Here is a 17,941-nt window from a genome sequence, read left to right on the forward strand (position 1 = left end):
AACTAACGTTTCTGTGGCCCTAAGTAACAGTTCTGTGGCCCTCAGTAACAATTCTGTGTCCATGAGTAACGTTTCTGTGGCCCTAAGTAACAATTCTGTGGCCCTCAGTAACAATTCTGTGTCTGTCCCTGAGTAACAATTCTGTGGCCCTAACTAATGTTTCTGTGGCCCTAAGTAACAGTTCTGTGGCCCTCAGTAACAATTCTGTGGCCCTGAGTAATGGTTCTGTGGCCCTCAGTAACAATTATGTGTCCCTGAGTAACAATTCTGTGTCTGTCCCTGAGTAACATTTCTGTGGCCCTAAGTAACGGTTCTGTGGCCCTCAGTAACAATTCTGTGTCCCTGAGTAACAATTCTGTGGCCCTAAGTAACGGTTCTGTGGCCCTCAGTAACAATTCTGTGTCCCTGAGTAACAATTCTGTGTCTGTCCCTGAGTAACAATTCTGTGGCCCTAACTAACGTTTCTCTGGCCCTAAGTAACAGTTCTGTGGCCCTCAGTAACAATTCTGTGTCCCTGAGTAACGTTTCTGTGGCCCTAAGTAACAATTCTGTGGCCCTCAGTAACAATTCTGTGTCTGTCCCTGAGTAACAATTCTGTGGCCCTAACTAACGTTTCTGTGGCCCTAAGTAACAGTTCTGTGGCCCTCAGTAACAATTCTGTGGCCCTGAGTAACGTTTCTGTGGCCCTAAGTAACAATTCTGTGGCCCTCAGTAACAATTCTGTGTCTGTCCCTGAGTAACAATTCTGTGGCCCTAAGCAACGGTTCTGTGGCCCTCAGTAACAATTCTGTGTCCCTGAGTAACAATTCTGTGGCCCTAAGTAACGGTTCTGTGGCCCTCAGTAACAATTCTGTGTCCCTGAGTAACAATTCTGTGTCTGTCCCTGAGTAACAATTCTGTGGCCCTAAGTAACGGTTCTGTGGCCCTCAGTAACAATTCTGTGTCCCTCAGTAACAATTCTGTGGCCCTAAGTAACGGTTCTGTGGCCCTCAGTAACAATTCTGTGTCCCTGAGTAACAATTCTGTGTCTGTCCCTGAGTAACAATTCTGTGGCCCTAAGTAACGGTTCTGTGGCCCTCATTAACAATTCTGTGTCCCTGAGTAACAATTCTGTGGCCCTAAGTAACAGTTCTGTGGCCCTCAGTAACAATTCTGTGTCCCTCAGTAACAATTCTGTGTCTGTCCCTGAGTAACAATTCTGTGGCCCTAACTAACGTTTCTGTGGCCCTAAGTAACAGTTCTGTGGCCCTCAGTAACAATTCTGTGTCCCTGAGTAACGTTTCTGTGGCCCTAAGTAACAATTCTGTGGCCCTCAGTAACAATTCTGTGTCTGTCCCTGAGTTACAATTCTGTGGCCCTAAGTAACGGTTCTGTGGCCCTCATTAACAATTCTGTGTCCCTGAGTAACAATTCTGTGGCCCTAAGTAACAGTTCTGTGGCCCTCAGTAACAATTCTGTGTCCCTCAGTAACAATTCTGTGTCTGTCCCTGAGTAACAATTCTGTGGCCCTAACTAACGTTTCTGTGGCCCTAAGTAACAGTTCTGTGGCCCTCAGTAACAATTCTGTGTCCCTGAGTAACGTTTCTGTGGCCCTAAGTAACAATTCTGTGGCCCTCAGTAACAATTCTGTGTCTGTCCCTGAGTAACAATTCTGTGGCCCTAACTAACGTTTCTGTGGCCCTAAGTAACAGTTCTGTGGCCCTCAGTAACAATTCTGTGTCCCTGAGTAACATTTCTGTGGCCCTAAGTAACAATTCTGTGGCCTTCAGTAACAATTTTGTGTCTGTCCCTGAGTAACAATTCTGTGGCCCTAACTAACGTTTCTGTGGCCCTAAGTAACAGTTCTGTGGCCCTCAGTAACAATTCTGTGGCCCTGAGTAACGTTTCTGTGGCCCTAAGTAACAATTCTGTGTCTGTCCCTGAGTATCAATTCTGTGGCCCTAACTAACGTTTCTGTGGCCCTAAGTAACAGTTCTGTGGCCCTCAGTAACAATTCTGTGGCCCTGAGTAACGTTTCTGTGGCCCTAAGTAACAATTCTGTGTCCCTGAGTAACAATTCTGTGTCTGTCCCTGAGTAACAATTCTGTGGCCCTAACTAACGTTTCTCTGGCCCTAAGTAACAGTTCTGTGGCCCTCAGTAACAATTCTGTGTCCCTGAGTAACGTTTCTGTGGCCCTCAGTAACAATTCTGTGGCCCTCAGTAACAATTCTGTGTCTGTCCCTGAGTAACAATTCTGTGGCCCTAACGAGCGTTTCTGTGGCCCTAAGTAACGATTCTGTGGCCCTCAGTAACAATTCTGTGTCCCTGAGTAATGTTTCTCTGTCCCTAAGTAACGTTTCTCTGTCCCCAAGTAATGTTTCTGTGGCCCTAACTCTGTCCCTAATACAGAGCGGTCTGCCTCTCTTGAATGGCTGGAGGCAAATGAAGAATTCTAAAATGGCCGCCATTTATAGCTCGACCATTACACAGTGCTGGCTGGCTGGCTGCTGATTGGCTAATGCGATCACATGTCATTAAGGAATGCATTATGGGTCAGCGCGCCTTGTCTGCGCGCCTTCCCAGACATCCCCGCTCCGTCGCCGCACATGTCGCCGCCATTTTAGGAAAAAATTTTCCAATATTCGAAACGAATTCCACTTCGCCTACTTCGATTCGCTCATCTCTAATTTTCACCCAGTGATCAGCCAGTAACACAATTTCTGTCCTAGAGTGACAACACTCACTCACCATACAGTATCTACGGAGAAGCAGCATTGCCATCCTAGACTGCTCTCCTGATTTGGACTGCAAACACCTCCTTCCTCATTTGCATATCACCAGAAGAGGTGTTCTGTAGTCCAGAGAAGAACATTAGGTGAGCTGTTCAGTTCAGAGCACAGGAATTTGCACGCACATTGGATTTCTGGCAGGATCAACATAAAACGTCTGTACGTGCAGAAAATGTACTTGGCCTGAAAAAGAAAACTAATGCAGCCACCAAATCTAAAGACTGTCAAGCTTGCTACATTTTTGTTCTTGAGTGTAGTCTGTATTTTAATCATGACGTAGGATGACCCTAAAGCTTCTTTTATTATATCACATTTTGTTTCTGTATTTTCACAGCCATCATCAATATCTATGTCAAACCACCAGGTAGTATGTCAGCTGGTAAAAGTCTGACATTAGAGTGTAAAAACGATCAAGACATTCTTTCATTCTGGGCAAAAGACACCCTCTCTAATATTGTATCCAGTGTTTCCACAAATAGTACATCAACAGCCTGGTCTGGTGAGTAAAAAGGACACAAAGTAGTATATTTCATTTTTTATTACCTAATCAAATACATAGAATGTGCTCATTGGCATTGGTTTAGTAATGTAAGAGAGTCTGTTCATTCTTGGTGAATAAATATAGCTGTGCTCTTTTCAATCATACTGTCAAACAAACAAAAATCCTTTTTCCTGTTTATAACTATGGGCACAATTCACTAAAGCTTATCGCATTAGTTAAGTCAGTCACATGACCACATATTACATGCGATACTGAAAATGTCAATTCATTATTGCTAGTATGTGGTATTTACTAAAAATAGCAAAAACTCTCTGTAAATATCACATAAAAAAGTAAATTCGCAAAAGTACTGTCATGGGTTGTTAAGGAATGGGAGGCCGCAGAGTCCTTAACAACCTATGAGTCATCAGCTGTCAGCGTAGTTCCCCACTGACAGCTGAATGTAAAAAAAAATTTCTGGAAATTAAAAAATTATTTAAAAAACGGCATGGGGTCCCCCCTCCATCCATACCAACCCCTTTGGGTCTGGTATGGGTTTTGAGGGGAACCCCCACGCCAAAATTTAAAAAAAATTGTGTGGGGTCCCCCCCAAAATCCATACCAGAACTTTATCCGAGCATGCAGCCCAGCAGGTCAGGAAAAAGGGGGGGTGACAAGCGAGTGCCCCCCTCCTAAACCATACCAGGCCACATGCCCTCAACATTGGGGGGTTTTTTGGGGCAGGGGGACTCCCCCTCCAAAGTACCTTGTCCCCATGGTGATGGGGACAAGGGCCACTTCCCCACAGCCCTGGCCGGTGTTGTGGAGGTCTGCAGGTGGAGGAACTTATCGGAATCTGGAAGTACCATTTAGTAAGTGGACCCCCACTTTTTTTGTTGTGCAGCGGTGGTGGCGGGCATTGTGATTGATATTGGATCTACTTCAGGGGACATTCTTTTATTTTTCTTCTTGTAATAAAGGACTTGTCAAACACTGCCTCCTGTCTTTTTTCACACTACACTTTTTTTGTGAATGGGCAGTGGTACTATGTACCCCATACTCATTCACATGGGGGGGATCTGGGAGCCACCTTGCTAAAAGGGGCTTCCAGATTCCGATAAGCCCCCCACTTGCAGACCCCCACAACCACCAGCCAGGGTTGTGGGGAGGAGGTCTGTGTGTATTGTTTCATACTGAGGTGATGGTGAACCAGGGTGATTGCCCTACTGTCTATCAATAATGTTCAATAAAGTATAATTTTTTGGAAATTTTTCCGAGTATCGCATTCTGTCCAATATGTAGCCGCTTTCCTGTGAATCTCTTTTCACAATTTCCCTGTTTGTTTGCATATTTTTTGGCTACTGGCTGGAAGCCACATATTGGGTGATACAGTAAAATCTATATATGAACCTCTAAACCCCCTTTTTCATTATTTGTGGGGAGGAGGCCCATGTCCCCATCAACATGGGGACAAGGTGCTTTGGGGGGGAACCCCCTGCCCCAAAGCACCCCCCCATGTTGAGGGCATGTGTCCTGGTATGGTTCAGGAGGGGACGCGGTACTTGCTCATCTCCCCCTTTGCTGACCCGCCTGACTGAATCCTCGGATAAGGGTCTGGTATGGATTTTGGGGGTGACCCCATGCCATTTTTTAAAAAATGTTGGTGTTGGGGTTACCGAAGGATGACTGCATGCTCGGATAAGGGTCTGGTGTGGATGCCATTTTTTTAATTAATTACCGGCAATTATTTATTTTACATTCAGTTGTCAGTGCGGAACCCTGCTGATAGCTGAAACATTATTATTATTATTATATTATACAGTATTTATATAGCGCTAAAAGGTTTGCTCAGCGCTGTACATTATAGTGGGGGACAGAACATGAGACAATACAGTAACAATACAAAACATGAGGGGTTCATGGGCCCTGCTCGTTCGAGCTTACAATCTAGGAGGGAGGGGATAGTGGTACAGGAGGAAGTGACTGTGGGGGGGTGGAGTGGTAGGAGAAGTGGAGGAGATCGGCTGTTAGGTGAGGGTGGGGTAGGCTTCCCTGAAGAGATGGGTTTTCAGGGTGCGCCTAAAGGTGAGGAGGGTAGGTGACAGTCTGATGGATTGAGGTAGTGAGTTCCAGAGGATGGGGTAAGTCCTGGAGAAGTCCTGCAGTCGGGCATGGGAGGTGGAGACCAGGGAGCTAGTAGGAGGTCTTGTGAGGAGCGAAGATTACGGGTAGGGTGGTATTTGGGTATCAGGTCGGTGAGGAAGTTTGGGGCAGCAATATGAATGGCTTTGTATGTCTGTGTTAGTTGTTTGAATTTAATGCGTTGGGCAATCGGGAGCCAGTGGACAGAGGGGGTGGCAGAAGCAAAGCGGTTGGTAAGATGGATGAGTCTGGCCACTGAGTTCAGGATAGACTGAAGCGGGTATAGTCTGCGATGAGGTAGGCCGGTGAGAAGGGAGTTGCAGTAGTCCAGACGTGAGATAATAAGGGAGTGAACGAGTTGTTTAGTATTGTCTGGGGTTAGGAACGAATGTATTTTGGAGATGTTGCAGAGGTGGAGCCTGCATGAGTTTGCCAATGATTGGACATGGGGTTGGAAGGACAGGTCTGAGTCTAGAGTGACACGTAGGACTTTGGCTTGCGGGGTAGGACTGATGGTGGCGTTGTTGGTCGTGATGGAGAGGGTGGGGGGGGCACGGGCTGGGGGGAAAATCAGGAGCTCGGCTTTGGAAAGGTTCAATTTGAGGAAATGGAGCGACATCCAATCTGATATGTCGTTCAGTAGGTGGGTGATACGGGCGAAGACTGAAGGGGTGAGGCGAGGGGTGGAGAGGTAAATTTGCGTGTCATCGGCGTAGAGGTGATAGTGGAAGCCGTGGGAGTGTATCAGTTTGCCGAGGGAGGAGGTGTAGATGGAGAAGAGAAGGGGCCTGAGGACAGAGCCTTGAGGGACCCCAACAGAGAGGGAGAGAGAGGGGGAGGTGGTAGCATTATAGGTAATGCTGAAGGAGCGTTGGGATAGATAGGAGGAGAGCCAGGAGAGAGCGGAGTCTCTGATGCCGAGGGAGTGTAGTTTATTAAGGAGGAGGGGGTGGTCGACTGTGTCGAAGGCCGCGGAAAGGTTGAGGAGTAAGAGGACTGAGTAGTGGCCATTAGCTCTGGCGGCTAGCAGGTCATTAGTGGTTTTGAGTAGGGCTGTTTCGGTGGAGTGTAGGGGACGGAAGCCAGACTGTAGTGGATCAAGGAGGTTAATAAAATTATATGTAGTGCAGCGCTCAAATATAAAACAAATACTACAATAATTGTGCTCACATGCAATAGTGTCACAAAATAAATCTAACACAAATCATTAGGTGAGATATCTTCGTTCACAAGTGCCACTCAGTGTTATTCATCCCTTCGTGCCCACATACTATGGCAATTATAAATAAATATAAATAAACTGTCATAAGAAAAAATAATGAAACATAATTCTCACAGTGCTCCAAATATAGTGTGTGACCACACTTAATATATTAATCAAACAAGTCCCAAAAAAAAATTAATTAGAATGTCCATATAAACCGGTAAAGTTCATGCAATGTGTAAAAAAATGTGCAAACAAATGTGATCTTATTCCACAACCGTGCCACTCTTCACCTCCTAAGGCTAAATTGCCTCCTCACCTCCTTAAACTGACCCCTAAGGGCCAAACAGCTTTCAGGATCACTCAGGATCCTTATCCCCTGGTAACAGGCACTTCTCCTGACGTTGCAGATCACTTTAGGGTACATCCATTACCCCAAATCGGAAGCCTCTAGGAAATAATTGCTCACCAACCCAGTGAGCAAAAAAGAATCCTCTAAGTGTAGTATTAAGGCCAAAAACACTTTAATGGTCCTTGATCATGTAAACATAGCAACTCACATATGTCCATACTTTTCCTTGGCCAGTATGCGGGTGTGCTGCATGTAATCAGAAGGACTTCCTGGGTATACCAAGATGGCGGCTGGCGCCGGAAGTTCGTCACCGCGTACCGGAAGTGTACGTGCTAACGTGCCTACGCGTTACGTCACTGTCACTCGTGACTTCCTCTGGGCATTACCCTAGACACGTCGTTCCTCCCTTAAGTAACGGACCTCCTCTTGCTGCTAATTCACGGCCCGCCCCCTACTCGCTGTCACGGAGCGGCCATTTTCCTGAAGCCCATCTCCATGTAAAAAATGAAGACACATCTTGCAGTCCAAGGGATAATACAGACGCCCTGCATTCTATCCATCCCTAACATTAACAACCAGACCCTTTCATTCACAGTTTATTTTATTAAATAAAATTAAAAAACGCTAATTATAAGCTCAATAATACATATACTACAGGAATCCATATTCCAATACCTCATAATGGACATACACTAAAGCCCCCAAAACGCTATAATAATCCTAACTGATACTCATATTATTTAATTAAAAGATATTTATTTAAAAATATTATACACCATTAAAAATATTTTATTATTTATTTCAATAAAAAAATTTAATTTTTTACTAAAACAACCTTTAATAAAACCGAATAAAAATTAATAATTAAAAATTAGAAATCGGAATACCACTTACGGAATCCCTATTAAAAAATCACTCTATTATCTGCAATTCACCCGCACATTTACAAAGATCACTGTATACCTAATAAATACAACATCTGATTCTATAAATAACATAAACATCAATATCCATAAATATAATGATCACAGATAGTTAAAAATCACTAATGAAACAGTTTAGATCAAACTCAATATTTAACCGCTTAGGAACCTGCGTTTGCATATAATAAATCCACCTAAACTCAGTCTGACTCAAAGATATAACTTTATTGCTACCCCTCCAGTGTATCTTAAATTTTTCAACCCCCCAGAATTTCATCTTACTGGGGTCTTTATTGTGGTATATGGCAAAGTGTCTAGAGACATTATGTTTTGGGAACCCTTTTCTAATATTTTGGACATGCTCCCTCAGTCTCTTCCATAATGGCCTTTTTGGTCGGCCTATGTACTGGAGTCCACAGTCACACTCTAAGCAGTACACCACCCCCTCTGTCCTACAGGTAATAAAATCCTTAATGTCATATTTTTGACCAGTAGAGGTGGCAACAAAATCCTTCCTTCTTCTATTTAATCTTTCAGTAGCTACACAGGCAAAACAGTTCCTACATGGAAAGAATCCTTTTTCGTTGAGGAAAGTTATATGACTTTTTGTTGGAGGATCTAGAACATTCTTAACCACCTTCGACCTAATTGTGGGAGCTTTTCTGTAAATAAATCTGGGAGTATCAGATAATAATCCCCCTAAAACAGGATCCAACTTCAAAATACCCCAATGCTTCCTATAAATACTCTCTACCTTTTTATAATGTATGTTAAAATCCAGCACTACCGAAATTTGGGGGTCTATTTTTTTATCTTTACTTTTATCCCCCAAAAATTGTTCTCTTAATATTACCTACTTCTTCTATCCCTGATAAAATCTTGTCTTCAGGGTACCCTTTATGTATAAACCTTGACCCTAGTATCTCTGCTTGTTTAAAATAATCATTTTTAAAAGTGCAGTTCCGTCTTAGTCTCACAAACTGCCTCTTAGGGATATTACACAGCCAAGGCGGGTAGTGACAGCTCCCCATAGGGATATACCCATTACGGTCAACCGTTTTGAAGTTCGTTTTAGTTAACAATTTTCCATTCATAATCTTAATATTAAGATCCAGGAAATTCACCTCTTCCTTGCTCCATTCCCACGTAAACTTAATATTTTTATTATTTGAATCCAGATTGGTCAAAAATGTTAACAAGGTGGTTAAATCTCCTTCCCAAATAATGATCACGTCATCAATATATCTTTTATAGATCTTTACCTCTTTAGGATACTCCTGATATAACGTTTTGTTTTCCCAATGTGCCATGAATAGGTTTGCTACACTCGGCGCAAACCTAGCACCCATCGCTACACCTCTTATTTGTTTGAAATACTTATTATCATGCCAAAAATAGTTATGATCTAGGCAAAACTCCAGACACTCCAATATATACTTCCTTTGTGTCCAAGGTAAGTTACTATATGTCCTCAGACCCCAGCCCACTGCTTCCATTGCATCATCATGTCCAATAATCGTATACAATGAGGAGACGTCTGCACTAGCTATATACAGCTCACACCCTCCTCTTTCTTCCTCCAACATTTGAATAAGCTGTTTCGTGTCTCTCAAAAAAGACTGGGTCTGTTTCACCACTGGTTGCAGAAATTCATCTATGTATTGTCCCATTCTTGCTAAAACTGAATGTATGCCATTTACTATGGGCCTTCCAGGTGGATTTACAGCATCTTTATGAATTTTGGGAACTGTATAGATGACTGGTACTCTACATGTATCAGGCGTGAGATATCTTGCTTCTTTTTTATTCAAGATGTTTTTCTCCACACCTTTTTTCACCAATACCTCCAACTCTTTTTTATATTGTACAGTGGGGTCTTTCTTCAAGACTTGATATGTATGAGTATCACTCAATTGCTTAGCTAACTCCCCCAAATAATAATCTTTGGACAAGACTACGATTCCTCCCCCTTTGTCTGCTGGTCTGATTACTATGTCATCTCTCTTACTTAATTTCTTAATGCCTACTTCCATACCTATATTTCTATTAATTCTAGGGATAGTTAGTCGTTCTAGGTCAAGATTTACCATTTTTTTAAAAACATCTATTTGACTGTTATTTGTTATTTGAGGGTTAAAAAGTGATCTATTTCTAAAATTAGTGTGGGTGAATCTACTACTAGGGGCACTATCAATGTTATTCTTTGCCCCAGGTAGTCCTAAAAAATACTTTTTAATGTTCAGTTTTCTGATACATTTTTGAGTATCAATATAGATTTTGAACTTATTAGCAGGTACAGGGGGGGCATATTTAAGGCCCTTATCTAAAACCATAATCTCTTCTTTGGTCAATTCGGAGCCACTGATGTTAAACACCCCTTCCCCTACTGTTCTCTTTTTCTTTTGTTTTTTGAGTCCTGCCCTACATCCCCTCTTCTTCCTGGGCTTCTCCATCCTTCTCTTGGGGGACTTCTCTCTCCCGGGTCCCTCCCTAAAAAAATCTTCCTATCTATAGGACACTTAATATCCTGATCCTGAAAGCTGTTTGGCCCTTAGGGGTCAGTTTAAGGAGGTGAGGAGGCAATTTAGCCTTAGGAGGTGAAGAGTGGCACGGTTGTGGAATAAGATCACATTTGTTTGCACATTTTTTTACACATTGCATGAACTTTACCGGTTTATATGGACATTCTAATTAATTTTTTTTTGGGACTTGTTTGATTAATATATTAAGTGTGGTCACACACTATATTTGGAGCACTGTGAGAATTATGTTTCATTATTTTTTCTTATGACAGTTTATTTATATTTATTTATAATTGCCATAGTATGTGGGCACGAAGGGATGAATAACACTGAGTGGCACTTGTGAACGAAGATATCTCACCTAATGATTTGTGTTAGATTTATTTTGTGACACTATTGCATGTGAGCACAATTATTGTAGTATTTGTTTTATATTTGAGCGCTGCACTACATATAATTTTATTAATCACTATACTGTGTGGGTAGCAGGTTAAGTGCTGGCAGCTTTCAGTAGGGTTTCTTTCCCTTTTTGCGCAGGAGGATCTCTGTTTGGATCAAGGAGGTTGTTGTCAGTGAGGTGGACACTTAGGCGATTGTAGACTAAGCGCTCAAGGAGCTTGGAAGTAAATGGCAGCAGGGAGATGGGTCTAAGGTTGTTCAGGTCGGTGGGATTCAAGGAGGGATTTTGAGTATGGGGGTTTTTTTTAGGGGGGGAGGGGAATGCGCCAGTAGAGAGGGAGAGATTGAAGATGTTGGTGAGGGAGCGTAGGATGGAGGAGGAGGGTGACCGGAGGAGTTGTGTGGCGACAGGGTCAAGGGGGCAAGTGGTGAGGCAGGCTTCTGAGAAGACCTTTAATGACCTCCTCAGTGGTAGCAAGGTTGAAGGAGCGGAGCGTTGGGGAGGTTATAGTGTGCGGGACGTTAGGTGTGGTGGGGGGTAGGGCGATTGCGAGGTCAGAGGAGGGGAGAGTTGATGGGGTTATAGTGGGAGGGAGGCTAGGTGGGGCGGTAGGTTAAGCATTGACGATGTCCTTACGGATTGCGTCGATCTTATTTTGGAAGTGATTGGCAATCTCGTGGGCGGTGAGTGAGGTACTGGGTGGGGGTGGGGGGGGAGAGAGTAGGGAGTTGAAAGTGGAGAAGAGTCGGCAAGGACAGGTGGAGAGGGTGTTGATGAAGGTTACGAAGTAGGCTTGTTTGGCGGCATGGAGGGAGGAGGAGTATGTCAAGGTCCTACCTTTTCCCAGAGGTTATGTTACTCCATGTGCTGGCATCCATCTTGGATTTCTGCTGAGCATGGTGGGAATCCTTTATGCCTTCAGGTCTCTGAGGTCCATCCCCCAGAGGGGTGTGGCTGATGACATATAAGCCTGTGGTCCGCACATGCTCTTTGCACTTGTGTCTTGTGTCTTTGTGTTGCTATTACTCTGTTCTGACTCTCGTGACTCTCCTGGAATCTGACTCGGCTTGTGACTCGACTATTCTTTGTGTTCTCCTTTGATCTGACCCTCTGTTGCTGAACCCGGCTCATGACCTGTGATTCTCGTCTGCTGTCCTGTACCATTTTGTCCCGTTGTTGTCGACCCGGTCTGCCTGACTACTCTATTGTTTTTTCCACCAGCTACACGCCATTGGCGGCGGCCATTACCGCAACTGAGGAGTCTCGGGGGCCGTGTCCTGGTTCCTGGCTGCGTCAAGTCCATCCCCACCATCAGGGGCCCTGGTGAAGGGCAGCCTGGGACTTAGACTGCGCGCCCTGAGGGACTTCGGTCTGTGGGTGGTGGTTGTCGTCAGCCAGTGCGTTACATTGTTTAGACCTGCCTGTCCGTTCCTCAGCTCCTGCCCTGATATTACACAAGTGCCATGAACCCTGACGGTGCAGGCACACCTTCGCTCCCAACGCTAGTCGCCAGACTCGATCAACAGGATTACCTGTTGGATCAGTTCGCTCAGGCGTTGCAAACTCTGCTTGCACGCACTGCGCACCTTGCTCCTGGTGCTATTAGGCTGGTAGTCACTCCGGTGGTCTCTCCCGCTGCTTCTCCGCTTGTTGCGTCCACCACCTCGGCTGCTGCATCGGTGGCGCCCAGAGGTATGACTGGTTCTGCCCCTCTTCCACAGCGCTTTGGGGGTGAGCCGAGTCAGTGTCGTGGGTTCCTCAACCAGGTGGGTATTTATTTTGAACTAATACCCCACGCCTTTCCATCTGAGAGGTCAAAGGTGGGGTTCCTAATTTCACTACTCTCAGACAAGGCCTTGGCCTGGGCAAATCCCTTATGGGAGAGGAACGACCCGGTGATTCAAGATTTTTCCGGTTTTGTCGATGTCTTCCGCAGGGTATTCGACGTACCGGCTCATTCCGCCTCGGCGGCCAAGCTGCTCATGATTATGCATCAGGGTACACGGACCGTGGCCGAGTACACCATAGAGTTTTGTACCCTGGCGGCAGAGGTGGGTTGGAACAATGAGGCTCTGGTGGCTGCGTTTTCCCATGGTCTTTCTGACACATTGAAGGACAAGATTGCAGCTAAGGAACTGCCTGTGGAGTTGGAGGAGCTCATCTCTTTCCTGATCCTGATTGACACCAGGCTCAGGGAGAGGCCTTCACTCAAGGAACGTCTGTGGAGGCCTTCCAATCGACTGGCACCTGCGTTTTCTGTCCCACCCGTTCCTTCCTCTCCTCCCACGCCTCCTGGGGATAGCTTGTCTGGTGGAGAGCCCATGCAGCTGGGGTTTGCTCGCCTTTCCGAAGGAGAGCGGGCCGCTCGGCGTCGGGAGGGTCGCTGCCTGTACTGTGGCCTCGGTGGGCACTTTCGGCAGTCTTGTCCGGTCCGTCCGGAAAAACGCTCGCACCTGAGATCATGTCGGGGACAGATCTTGGGTGGAGTTTCCTCGTCCCCGGCGTTCCGCAAGGATAAGCCACTGATCACCGTTGTCCTTTCTTGGACGGAGGGCTCGGTGACGGCCCAGGCATTGGTAGATTCTGGGGCCGGTGGGTTGTTCTTGGACAGCTCGTTTGATGCACAGCATTCCCCTGCAGGCTCGTGCTACCCCATTGGTTCTCGAAGTAATAGATGGCAGGCCCCTGCAACCGCCGCAGGTTACCCACGAGACTCTGCCGATAGAGGTAGCCATTGGGGTTGTTCACAGGGAGTTGGCCTGTTTTCAGGTGATTTCTTCCCCACACTATTCGGTGGTTTTGGGGTATCCCTGGCTCCAGAGGCACAATCCAACCTTCAATTGGCAAACAGCCGAGATTCTCTCATGGTCTCCACAGTGTGGGGCCGGGTGCATCCGTGGGCCGGTTAAGGTATTGTGTGCCTCCTCGGACTCTGCGTTGCCCACCGACTATGGGGAGTACCTGGACGTGTTTGATAAGGTACGCGCTGGTGCCTTACCGCCTCATCGTCCTTACGACTGCGCCATATCCTTGCAACCTGGTGCCACTCCTCCACATGGCAGGGTGTACCCTCTCTCGGTTGCGGAGAATAAGGCCATGGAGGAGTACGTTGTGGATGCGCTTTCCCGGGGGCACATTTGTAAGTCTACTTCCCCAGCAGGAGCAGGTTTTTTTTTCGTAGAGAAGAAAGGTGTGGAATTGAGGCCTTGCATCGATTATAGGGGTCTCAATCGGATTACCATTAAGAATGCATACCCAATTCCTTTGATTTCTGAGTTGTTCGACCGCCTTAAGGGAGCAACAGTCTTTACCAAACTCGACCTTAGGGCGGCGTACAACCTCGTACGGATCAGACAGGGGGATGAGTGGAAGACCGCATTTAACACCAGAACCGGGCACTATGAATACCTGGTGATGCCCTTCGGGTTGTGTAACGCGTCCGCGGTTTTTCAGGAATTCATAAACGATGTCCTTCGTGATTTGTTGCAGCAGTGCGTGGTGGTTTACCTGGATGACATCTTGGTTTACTCTACCTCCATGGAGTCCCATATCCAGGATGTCAAGCGGGTGGTGCAACAATTACATGAGAACGAACTCTTTTGTAAACTCGAGAAGTGCGAGTTCCATCGATCCCAAGTTGCCTTTTTGGGCTACATCATTTCCGCGGAGGGATTCTCCATGGACCCTCAGAAGGTTGCGGCGGTTCTGCAGTGGCCTCGTCCCAATGGTCTTCGGCCCATTCAGCGCTTTCTGGGTTTTGACAACTACTATCGGAAGTTCATTAGGAACTTCTCCACATTGGCAAAGCCTCTCTCTGACCTAACCAAGAAGGGGAGCAACCCTCACGAGTGGCCATCCGAGGCCATCGTAGCTTTCGAGGCTCTGAAAGCCGTCTTTGCTTCGGCTCCAATTCTTTCTCATCCCAATCCTGGGTTGCCCTTCGTCCTCGAGGTTGATGCTTCCGAGATGGGAGTAGGGGCTCTCTTGTCTCAGCGTTGGTCGCCCGATGGACCCCTACTTCCCTGCGGGTTCAACTCCAGGAAGCTTTCCTCTGCAGAGTGAAACTACCAGATTGGAGATAGGGAGTTGTTGGTCATCATTCTGGCTCTCAAGGAATGGGGGCACCAGCTCGAGGGTTCCGCGGTTCCGGTCCTCATTCTTACCGATCACAAGAACCTGACTTATCTTTCGGAGGCCAAGAGATTGACACCGCGCCAGGCCAGATGGGCTCTGTTCTTGTCACGCTTCAACTATGTGGTTTCATATTTGCCTGGTTCCAAGAATGTCAGGGCTGATGCGTTATCACGGCAATACTCTGAGTTGTCCAGGGAGGACTCTGAGCCAATCTCAGTGTCACGATATAAGGTCAGGTTCAGAGACCAGTTGCTATAGCAGTAAAAGGCTTACCTGAAACCAGCAGTATAGGTACACCAGCAGATCCCCCTGGGAATGACGCAGGCTCACCTGAGGTGCGGGGTCTAAGTATTAACCAGTATTCACCAGAGCTCCTAATGGTGGAGATGGATTGGGCTGCGTGTTAATACCAGGTCGCAGATCTCAGGATCACCCCACCAGGGAATGAGCAGACTGGGAACCAATAGCGGATCAACAGGTTAGGGATCAGACGAAAGCAGAGTCAGTCACAAGCCAAGGGTCGGTCACAAATGGTAGCAGATCAATCGTAGTACGTTAGGATGAGACGAAATCGTGGTCAGGAACAAGCCAAAGGTCAGTAGCGGAGGTGTAGACAGCAGCAGGAACAGTAGCGGGATATTGGCTGGAAAGGCACAATAATCTGGCAAGGAGGAAGTGCATGGACATGGCTTTTATAAGGAAGTTCATGGGAGGAGCAAGGAGTTCAAGGTTCAAGAGTAATCAAGGCATAAGGCAGGATTATCCAAGAATTGTCAAGGGAGCTGTCCAGCATTCCAGATAGCTCAGTGAGAAGAGACATTGCCTCTCACTGCAGAAGGACCAGGTTCGATCCCAGGCTCTGACAGTACTCCCCTCCTCACAGGACGTCCCCTGGACGTCTTAGGACCAGGCTTGTGAGAAAACCTCTGGTGAAATTCTCTTGTCAATCTAGGAGCATGGACATTTTCCTCAGGCTCCCAAGAATTTTCCTCTTGCCCATATCCTTCCCATTGGACAAGATACTGCAATTTTCCTCTAAACATCCTAGAGTCAAGAATATTCTCCACCACATATTCTTCTTCACTCTGTACCTCAACAGGAGGAGGAGGAGGAAGAATTCTTCCAGAGAAAGGATTTTCATGAAATGGTTTTAAAAGTGATACATGAAACACAGGGTGAATCCTCATACTGTCAGGAAGTTTTAAGCGAAAGGCGACTGGGTTAATCTGAGCAGAAATCTGGAAAGGTCCCACAAACTTTTGGCCCAACTTTGCAGATGGAACATGAACCTTCAGATTTTTAGTAGATAGCCAAACCTTGTCACCCACATGAAAGGTAGGAAGTGATCTGCGATGACTGTCGGCAGCCCTTTTATAACATTCCTGAGCCTCCCCCAAGGTCTCGATCAACTTCGCTTGAGTCTCCTGCAAGGTAGTTAATCTGTTGGCAACAGCAGGAATCTGAATTGTGATAGGGAGCTCCGGAATAAAAACTGGATGATACCCCATATTGAGCAAAAAAGGGCTTTGGGAGGTGGAGCTATGTTTAGCATTGTTATAGGCAAACTCTGCCGTAGGTAAATAGTCCACCCAGTCATCCTGAAGATAGCTGACAAAACACCGAAGGTACTGTTCCAAAGTTTGATTGGTCCTCTCTGTCTGACCATTAGACTGTGGATGAAAAGCAGAGGATAGGTTAACAGTTACCCCTAAGGCTGAACAAAAGCTTTTCCAAAATTTCGATGTAAACTGTACTCCTCTATCAGATACCACATCATCAGGAATTCCATGTAATTTAAAAACATCTCGAATAATCAACTCTGCAGTTTGTTCGGCAGAAGGTACCCCTTTGACAGGTATAAAATGAGCCATTTTGGTAAGGCGGTCGACGACTACCAAGATAGTAGTCATTTCCTTTGAGGGAGGCAATTCGACCACAAAGTCCATAGAAATTGACCCCCAAGGTCTCGATGGAACAGGAAGTGGCTGGAGTAACCCCAAAGGAGAAGCTCGGGGTGTCTTATGACGTGCGCACGTCAAACAAGAGGCCACGTAGCGTTTGATATCCTTCTTGTAACTGGGCCACCAGAAGGAACGTGACAGAAGGTCATCAGTCTTTGAAATCCCAAAGTGTCCTGCCAGCTTGGAGTCATGAACTAATTTGAGGACTTCCACCCGAGCAGACAAGGTACATAGAGACGATATGCTAGAGTCCAAAAGCCATTCTTGTACTCAAGGTTTATGTCCCTAGGAGGATCCCTGAGAAGTGGATCATTCTCATACCCCTCTTTGAGGAGGCTCAAGAATGTCTTTGCACTTGTGGCCCCCAGGAAGTTCTTTTGCGTTAGGATTGAACATTCGGAATCGCCCTCCTGGGGAGGCTCAGACAGCATCCTTGATAAGGCATCGGCCTTACCATTCCTCGATCCAGGTCGATATGATATAACAAAATTGAATCTTGAGAAGAATAAAGACCAGCGTGCTTGTCTGGAAGACAATCTCTTGGCCGAGCGAATGAATTCCAGATTTCTATGGTCAGTGAGAACAGTTACAGGATGATTGGCCCCTTCTAGCAGATGCCTCCATTCAGAAAAGGCTTCCTTAATTGCCAGTAGCTCTTTATTCCCAATGTCATAATTTCTTTCGGCTGAGGACATCAGACGGGAAAAAGTAGGCACAAGGATGAAGCTGCATCTTTTCACCACTTCGCTGAGACAGGATCGCTCCCACGGCAGAATTGGAAGCATCCACTTCCACTATAAAGGGTAGTTCAGGGTCGGGATGTACCAAAATTGGTGCAGAAGTGAACAGAGTCTTCAGCTTTTCAAACGCAGCCTGTGCGTCAGAAGTCCATACAAAGGGTACCCCTTTTTTTGTCAGCTGTGTGATTGGAGCTATCACTTTAGAAAAGTTTCTTATGAATTTTCTGTAGAAGTTGGCAAACCCGACAAAACGTTGAATCTCCTTAACATTTCCTGGTGCTGACCAATCTACCACTGCTTTGATTTTCTCGGG

At 46.0% G+C, this 17,941-nt stretch overlaps 1 protein-coding gene across 1 annotated transcript in view; it reads left to right on the forward strand.

Annotated features, from left to right (window-relative positions):
- The window catches only part of LOC149455744 (adhesion G protein-coupled receptor F5-like), a 180,071-nt gene that overhangs the window by 78,769 nt on the left and 83,361 nt on the right, over positions 1-17,941 (forward strand). Inside the window, exon 9 of the mRNA XM_089685892.1 lies at positions 3,104-3,268. Coding sequence (XP_089542018.1) covers positions 3,104-3,268 — 165 coding nt within the window. The remainder of the gene's footprint in view (positions 1-3,103; positions 3,269-17,941) is intronic.

This window comes from Staurois parvus, unplaced genomic scaffold, assembly GCF_062004578.1.
Source record: "Staurois parvus isolate SC_StPar_1 unplaced genomic scaffold, SC_StPar_1.0 ptg000388l, whole genome shotgun sequence".
Taxonomy (NCBI): Eukaryota; Metazoa; Chordata; class Amphibia; order Anura; family Ranidae; genus Staurois; species Staurois parvus.